This window comes from Enhydra lutris, unplaced genomic scaffold, assembly GCF_002288905.1.
Source record: "Enhydra lutris kenyoni isolate GAN:26980312 unplaced genomic scaffold, ASM228890v2 scaffoldscaffold30, whole genome shotgun sequence".
NCBI lineage: Eukaryota > Metazoa > Chordata > Mammalia > Carnivora > Mustelidae > Enhydra > Enhydra lutris.
In genome coordinates this window covers 11983645-11992851 of record NW_019154114.1, presented here as the reverse complement: position 1 = coordinate 11992851, position 9207 = coordinate 11983645, and the positions used below count along the sequence as shown (strand labels likewise).

Here is a 9207-nt window from a genome sequence, read left to right as displayed (position 1 = left end):
GGCTGCCTTTGCTTGTTATAATCAATAACCATTTTTTTCCTGTCATTTTTGCATCCATTTAAAAAGAAAATGCGTAAGAAATGTAGTTTTTGTCAACAATTCATAATAATCACAGGATATACCAAAAGTTTAAAAAACACAGACCACCAGTAAAGAAGGTGAACATCCACACATCTTTTTACTGTTTTAAGAAAATGAAAATCCAGTATAATTCCCTCATTTTAAACTTTTATACAACATCTCTTAAAATATATTCTGCATTTTACTTCAAAAATGCATTTTATTAAGAAAAAAAGATGGAAGAGATTACAAATCAGGACATGAAAATCAGGACATAGGATGAATCAATGCGTTTGGATGCCATAATGGTGCAGGTTCCAGGAGTGCGGACCACACAGAACCATGAGGCTTCCCCATCTGTAAACCTGTCTACATCTCCAACCGGGCTAATGTGGCCACTAAATCACATGAGCACTTGCAACAGATCAGGGCTGTTACGATGTTCGTATTTGGCTTTGCATCAAATAAAAACTACCATGTCCATGTTTAATCCTTCAAGTCTCAATTTAAAAAAAAAAGTGTGCCCTTTATCAACATAGGTCCTTCATAAGCTACTATGTTAATCATATCCTATGACTTAGTCAGGCATTTACAGAAACAGTAAAATGGATAAAGAGCTATGGGAAAGACGAGCAGCTTCCGTAAGGAAGTTAAGAAGGAAAATACGATGCTTAGTTTATGTATTTCCAGATTGTTCCGGTGTGGACACACGAAGGAATCCAATTTTTCCTTGCCAGGCACCTAGAACGTGTGATCATAAATAGCAAAGTGCCTTTATTACATAATCAGCTTATGAAATTTCAAGATGACTACATGCACCCATCTTGTCTGCTTTGCCTCAAAATCCATATTGCAACAAGTTTCCTAAGGTTACTGATAATCCTCTGCTCTCTTGGTATGTATACACACACGCCCTAATCAGAATGTACTAGTCAGTAGGTTATACTGATTTTTGGTACTTTTTAAGAAATCACCCCGTCACCATAAATGAGACACCACAGAATGGCGGGCTTCACACAGATCATAGAATATGCTGCCACCCCTTAGAGTGAGGGTCCTTAAACCGCTCCACTGGCTTTGGTGAAAGGGGGCATGTTGCAGTTTCTACTTCAAAAAGTCTGTCCTGGGGGTCAGTGCACGGAAAAATGTATGTCTGAAGGGGTATACATTTTAGAACGGGGAATGGAGTGCTCCACCTCAAACTCTCTTCTTTTTTTTTTTTAATACATAAGGAACATGCTCCACAGAATATAGTCAAGGGAGATCAAAGAAAATTTGGTGACAGGCTTTAGAAAAACAGAAGTACAAACATATAAAGAAAACTGGCATAAGGCTCGGGGAAAGTATTCTCAGAAGTACATTTCATACGAGACATTACAGTTGTAAATAAAAATATTTTTTTGGCATTGTTAAGAATTGTGTTTTTTATATCAACAAGTTTAGTGGTTGCAAACACTTCACATTCTTTGGGAAACTGGCGTCATCCAGCATCTTCCCTACTGCCAGCACCGAACACGGACAGCAGAGGATGAGAAATTTAAAAGGCAGACATCACACGCGGACAACCAATGCACTCTCTTGAGTCTTGTCACATATGGATTTTACGTTCAGAGCTGAAGTCTGACACTCCAAACCTAATGTGTTCAAAATCATTAAGAAGAGTCAAATAGAAAAAGAGCACTACGATCAAACCAATGACAACAAAACATCTTTCAAGACTATTGATAAATTGTATTGAATGTAATACAGAGAAAGGCAAAGGGTTGATATACTTTTGGCCACTGAAGATGCAAACGCCAGCCAAACGGGATCTGAGAAGCATTTCCAGGCCTATGAATAAAACCGCGAGGGACACTAAAGCAAACACAGCGCATGTTCTCAAATAAAGCAAGGTCGTTATAGTCCAATTTGGATTTTTTACCTCTAACAAAACTGATGTATCACATGATCGAGAGACCAGGGCTACAGTGCTCACATTCAAAAACCGTAGTCATCAAGCAAGTCAAACTTCTGTTTTAGATCCTATCAGAACAGTTGGAAATTAAGAGCAATAGCAAATTCTTTGTTCTATGGAACGACTGCTATGGGAAAGACGTCACTGCACGAGGCCTCCTGAAGCCACCTCGAGTCTGGCTATGGCAAGATGGCAGAGCTGCAAATCCAGTGCCTGTACGTTCAGTGAAAGAGCGTTTTCTTGTCCACTGAGAGCCCCTGGCTATTAGAACAGACCGTCGGAACTGCAAGTTAAGTCACAGCCGCCCATCAGAAGAAGTACTCTCTCTGATTTTCATTGACTGCGCTTTGTACATTAAGCTCACTTTTCAAAACAGCCTCGGCACTGTCTACATTCTCTGACCTTTTTGCCTCATTCCTTTTGTATAACCTTTTCTGCTGATAAATGCGAACGGCTATGGCAGCAATGCACAGCAAGATAAAGACCACAACAGCTATCAAACCTAGCGAGAGAAGAGAAAACAATGCAAAATCAGAATTTTTGTCCACATGGAAGCCCTGCTGGCTTCATTGCTTAATAAGTCATAATACAATTATTTTCCACATAAACCGAACATCTGGTATCTATAAATTAAAAAATACCCCAAACTTCAGGTATTTCTGGATTGGGTGGTATCGTAATACATTGAGTTTGTTTCTGAGTTCCGTCAGCCTGGTAGGTTTGCCTTGGTTTACTCTGCATGCGTGTAATACTGGATTTATTTAGTGCATTTCCATTTATTTTAAATTTTTTTAGTGTGTTTACATTAAACACAAGATGTTACCGACATGTCTGTAAGACCATGTGATCATGGCATATTAATACACAGATTTTAATTATTTTAAAATTATAGAGAGTAGTAATTATAAAATGACTAAATGTGCTTTTGTACTTAAATACTTAAAGATTGTAATTCAGTTAATCTGCAATAGTTCGTCATACTGCTGATTAGTAGGAGGACCAGGATATAGGTATCTGACTGATCCTGATTAGTGAAATATATTCATATGGATAATATAGATGATTTAGCTTATTTCTATATGAGGAATATTGATGTTCTGAAACATCTGGTTATAAATCAAAGTCTTAAATACCACAACTGTTAACTATACCAATATATGGGTATCAATCTTGGCATTCCATTGGGCTAGAAGTTCTTCAAAGTGCGATCTGTGAGTCCCTGTTGGCCCCCAGGACACTTTGAGGAGGTCCACAGGGTCAAAGCTATTTTCATAATAATTCTAAGATGACTTTTCCATTGTGTTGACATATCCATTGCTAATGTAAAAACAAGGTTGGGTAAAATTCCTGATACTGTAGCATAAATTAAGACAAGGCTACCAAACTATGACAGTGGTCATTGAATTCATTTACACACTGCCAAGCAACCCTGGAAAAAAAGAAAAAAAGCTAGCTTCACTTGAGAGTGCCCTTGATGAAACACTACAATATTTTATGAAATCTGAACCTTTGGCTTTTTGCCTTTTTAACATTTTGGACGATGAAACAGAAAGTACTTGGGGTGTATCTCCCAGTATGGTGGCTGTCCCCAGGAAAAGCACTTGTACCCAGGAAAAGGTGACTTGTGAGCTCAACTAGGTACTCTTTGCTTCATGGAACACCATTTTCATTTGAAAGAATGACTGACAAACCGTGGTTGTTTTGACTTATACTCGACAGATACTTTCTCTGAAAATGAGTGAAGTAAGCCCATCACTTCAAGAAAAAACAACGGACAATGTATGTTACCAGTAATAAAAGTCAAACTTTCCAATGAAAAATAGAATTTGGAAAACCACTGCCCGTCACTATGAATTTGAGAGTTTCTTAATACTTAGACTTTTCTGATAAGAACAGTGGGGGTGTTAACGGATATAGTTGTTTTTAGACAAAAGTAGGCATGGTGGAAATAGCAAGGTGGGTCACCTGTCATATTGTAAAGCTAGGATTCTTCATTCCTGTTTCAATTAGGTGCGTAAAACTTGAATGGAGCCCACCAAGCCAACACACTGAATCATTGTTACCAGAAGCTGTGATTTCTCACCAACCGCAGCTGATTCCTGAGCACATGATTCAATGGGCAGATTCATTACATCAAATCAGAGTATTGCCAATGGCTGAGCCGACTGTCAGCTGGGTCAACCTTACCTGAGAAGGACAGCAATTCCTTGCTCATAAATTTAATATAAATGTGACACCAAATTCTGTACCTGAAATCTAAAAAATTTACTGATGGGCGTGGTTATTTTATTAGTAGTAGTCATATTAATAAGTAGTAATTTTATTCAGAATATCTAATTGCTTTCTATATTTTCCTTTCATCAGTCGAGTTGCTATAAATATTTCTATTGTTTGGTATCTTGTTATAGGCCTCTGGTATCAAGAGAGATATTCTGAATAATTTCAATGTGAAAAACTGATGAAGTCCATTATGGAGAGCAGGCTACAGCAATTAGAAAATAAACATCAACATTACAGTGGCCCAGACAAGACATCCAGACAGTCATAATCGTGAATGGACTCTGGAAATAGTTTGTTCCATGTATGTGATTTATCTCCTTTAATTTGGGGAAGGTATTATGTCTGGATGTGTTATGTCCAAGGAAAACCTCGATCTAACCTGTTCTACCTCCCCCCAAAATACACTAAATTAAATATGGCCAACCACCGTGCTCTATGACATTGCCATCTGAGGCTCTGTGTGAATGTGTTTTTATGAAGAAATTACGTAACTTTCTCTTTGTCTAAATCTCACCATCCGTATCTGCATAGCTCGGCCAGAAACCCTGTGTAATATCTGGGTCACCAGTTTTAAATGTCTTATCAAACAATTTTCCTATCTTAACATTATTCAGTGTTTGTAAGTGAAGAGAAAGATCATCTAAAATGTAGAACATAGGGTGATTAGCCAATTGGGAGGAATTTTAAATGGATTAATTATTGTTACACAGTGGGTGCAATTTAGGAGTAACTAGACAACGGGTGAAAAATTATATCACGATGCTACCAGATGGAGAAACACCCCAGAGGATGATATTCTGTGACTGAGCAGATAAATTGCATGTGGTCCCAGACACGGCCTTCGGAGCTGAAACGGCCACGCCCAGCTATTCTGCTCCTGATGCTTAGTCTCTGCAATGACCCAAAGCAGACATGACTGGATTCCTAGACCCTCAGTTCCTGGGCTGCAAACTTGCCACGCTTTCTCTGTGTTCTGCCTTTGAGCCAAGCGAGATTTCACAGGTGACCCATAACTTGTTTTCATTCCAGAATAACAGAGAATGACTTACCAACACACCCCTCCTTTATTCTGTAAGTCCTGCCAATGATCTCTGCCCAAAGCGAAATATTCTAAAGATTATTTTGTTTTAGCATTGGCTTGACTGTCCAATCACTCTCTACGTGTATCTATCTCTCTTTCTATATCGTCTTATATCTATACTAGTTAAATGTATAAACGAAGCACCATTATGAGACTGAGACAATCTGTTTAACAAGGAATCCTAGTTTAAAACGTGAAACACATTAAATGCTAGAGCTTTGTATGAGTTTTTAACCATATAACATATTAATAATAATATACTCAAGTATTTCTTTTAGGCATGCGGTTATTAACCACTCTTCTAGCAGGTCTTACTGTTGTTTGCTTGGTTGGTTTTTTTGCTTGTTGTATGACTAAATGGGAATTCTATCTTATGTATCTTTAATTTCCACCAGTAGTTTGATAAAAGAAAAATACCCAAAATAGCAGTGGGGATGTTAATATCCTCACAAAAATTTGACTAGTACTATTGTCTATCTCAGTAAAATCCCAACTTCTTAAAAAAGTAATTATAGTATCTGGCAATGTAATAACTGTTTACTTTTTACGTTCTTATCCTATGCAGAGTGTGATTAATAACCTTTTGAAGACCACTGATCAGGAAGAAAACTATATATTTGGGGGGCTGGTTTTAAATAAATTATGTCTCAGAAAATATACTGTTTCATTGCCAGCAAGAAATATTTTTAAATTTGGGGGGTTAATTCTGCAATTTAAAATAACTTTGAATCACTTATATTCCTAGCCTAATATTTGACAAAAATGCAACTAAATGCAACTAAAATGCAACTAAAAATGTAATATTCATTGATGTGACCTAAACCATGGAACTATCCACTTTATTGAGCATGGCCACAACATAAAATATAAGTTTTTCCTACTGTTTACATAAACTCTTGCAGAAGCAATACGACAAATTCCAAGAAGCCAACAAAAACAGTACTGCTTCCTCCAGTATATTCAGATTTCCCTAGGGACTGCAGAAGGCCACTTTCAAGCTAAATGAGAACTCATTTTTACACAGTTTAGCAACTATTCCTTGAGTGTGGTGCCTTGGTGAAATTATCCATTATTTATACTGAACATCTTCAAGGAAGTCGGGAATTCAAGAAGACTCTAAAAGGCAATCCAGTATAAATAAGAAACCAACCCCGCTGACCTAAGGCTTCAGTGCCTGACCCTGGGGATGTATGTGGATTCTTCATGGTTTCTCTGATGCTAAATATTTGTCACTTCTAATAATGGGAGGTATCAAAGAAGAGCCCATCCAGGTTTTCTGTTACCTCCAATCACTGCAGAGTCACTTCTGATCGCATTAGCATGGGGTTGTCTGTCACCTCTTGTTCCCGAATGATCTGTAGTGAAAGGATAAAAAAAAGGGGGGGAATGGAGTGATACGGCCAAGCAAAAGAGGAAATTTTGGAAAAATAAAAATCTTAAGACATTTTAAACCAGAGCAGAATTAGCAAAGTCGAGGTGGGATCTCTACGGACAATTTTTTTTAAGCTCAGGAGTGCCAACTGCAGGGCTCACGTGAAGAAAGCCCTGAGACTCTAGAGAAGAAATGGGAAAGACAACTGGACGTCAAACTAACAGCCAATTTTGAGAGGCCGCCTTGAGAACACGCTGCCGCAGCAGCATCAGAGCGCTCAGTGTCCAGGGGACCGGTGTGTTTGTCACTGTGTAAAGGAGGAGCCACACGCCACCTGCAAACGAGTGTGTCCTTTCTCTCAGTGTGGCGTCAGTGCCGGCCTGGGCCATACAGCTGGACTCTGTCACATGTCCCGAGACGGTGATGGGGGCCGGGTGGCTGGGCTGCAACGCAGCCTTCAGCGGGGCCACGTGGCTGAGCTGCACGGCAGAGAGACAGCCCAGGAAGCCCTGCGCGCCGGCCAGTGCCGTCTCCTGGTCTATATCACTGTGTTCTGTGAACCCAAAGAAACAGCAAAATGTTAATAACCGTGCGAGAGTGAACAGGCAAGGCTACACACGGAATGTTCGAGTCTGGTAATACAACAGTGACACATATGCGAGAGACTAAATTCTCCTTTTTTGTCTTTATTAAAAGAGTCAGATCCAGTAAGTCTCTCTGTGACTACTGTCGAGCCTCTCCAAGTGAATGAAGGCAAGTTTTAAGGATGGCTAATTTGATATGATGTGGTGAACATCGGAAGTGATTGAAGTCTCCCTAAGAATGGGCCAGGTTTTGAACTGATGAGGGTTTGCGAGATGGTAAATTGAAGCATAGATCATTAACACGATTTGTGATAGGGCGTGGGAGTAAGAGAGTAAAGTGCTTCCTGATTTGGAAATAAATTCGGCTCAGCTTGTGAGACGTAAATATGAAAAGCACGGAAGTTAGATGGAAAATTGAGCTTCTAGAGTTCCCTTATCCACTGCCCACCAGACGATTCGGTCTGGCCTGAAAGCTTTCCTGTACTCTGCGACCCCAACCAAACACGCAGGGGGATGTTATCATGGTGGTGGAGGCTACACCCCAAAAAGTCCCCCTAATGACTCAGGCACAGCAGTGAAAACGTTCATACCTCGCTGCCTTTTCTCCCTCTTTCCGTGCTGCCTGTCACTCAGACATGTGCTGTCCCCTCTAGACAGAAAACCCCTCCCCCGCACCAACGGGAGTTTAGTTTATCTGCGACTACGGTGGCGCGGAGATTGGTTTGAATGTCAGAATGTTAATTTACAGTTTTACGGTGAAGACTATATTTACATTTTACGCATGGCGAGGCTGCAGTTGACACCGGGCAAATGACCCGTGGAGTTTTAGAGTTCAAATGCTGTCGGACTACAATGCACGCCACCCACCCTTTGTGACCGGAAAACAGCAGACTCCTCTCACCTGCTCTGCGTGTACAGGGACACAGGCACAATCTGCACTGCTCTCTCTCTCTCTCTTTTTTTTTTTTTTTAAGATTTTTTATTTATTTATTTGACAGAGAGAGATCACAAGTAGGTAGAGAGGCAGGCAGAGAGAGAGGAGGAAGCAGGCTCCCTGCTGAGCAGAGAGCCCGATGCGGGGCTCGATCCCAGGACCTGAGATCATGACCTGAGCCGAAGGCAGAGGCTTTAACCCACTGAGCCACCCAGGCGCCCCGTGCTCTCTCTTTTTTTTAAAGGATCATAGGTATGAAGTATTTATTGGGTGCTATGAATGCGCTCAGCACTGTTGTCAGGGATTTGCATGCTCGTGTTTGCAGCTCCCAGGACCCGGGTCTGCTGGCAGTGGTACAGGCGCGACACGTGGGGTCAGAACCGCAGTGACTGCTGGAGGCTGGGGAGCCGTCGGCATTCTGAGTTGGGCCTGTCAGGCTCCAAGCCACACGGTTCTGCTACTTATGAACTGCTTTCTGATTGACACATTGTTTTCTCTCCTCTGTTCCTATCTTCCGCAGTGCCTCTTATTTATTTTATTTTTTTTTTGGCTTGAGAGCAGCTAGTCTTGAAGTGACTCTGGACAATTCAGCTCTGATTGAACCTACTTGTTATGTTAAGAATTCTGAAGAACGCCCGTTTTGTTCCATTTCCAATCACACTTTATACCTAATGATAAAAATGCCGATTAAGGGGTGCCTGGGTGGCTCAGTCGTTAAGTGTCTTCCTCCGGCTCAGGTCATGATCCCCGGGTCCTGGGATGGAGCCCTGCATCAGGCTTCCTGCTCAGTGGGAGGCCTGCTTCTCCCTCTACCACTCCCCCTGCTTGTGTTCCCTCTCTTGCTGTGTCTCTGCCAAATAAATAAATAAAATCTTAGGGGCGCCTGGGTGGCTCAGTGGGTTAAGCCGCTGCCTTCGGCTCAGGTCATGATCCCAGGTCCTG

At 40.9% G+C, this 9207-nt stretch overlaps 1 protein-coding gene across 6 annotated transcripts in view; it reads right to left on the bottom strand.

Moving 5' to 3' along the window:
- Nucleotides 1-2095: 2095 nt before the first annotated feature.
- The window catches only part of LOC111152888 (contactin associated protein like 4), a 240396-nt gene continuing 233284 nt past the window's right edge, over nt 2096-9207 (bottom strand). For 5 of the 6 annotated variants that reach the window (XM_022511606.1, XM_022511611.1, XM_022511610.1 and 2 more), the window contains 3 exons: nt 7082-7300; nt 6659-6730; nt 2096-2516 (listed from right to left, as the gene is read on the bottom strand). In XM_022511606.1, the coding sequence (XP_022367314.1) occupies nt 2323-2516; nt 6659-6730; nt 7082-7300 (485 nt within the window). In that variant the 3' untranslated portion in view covers nt 2096-2322. The remainder of the gene's footprint in view (nt 2517-6658; nt 6731-7081; nt 7301-9207) is intronic. The other variant, XM_022511608.1, reaches the window with a different exon arrangement.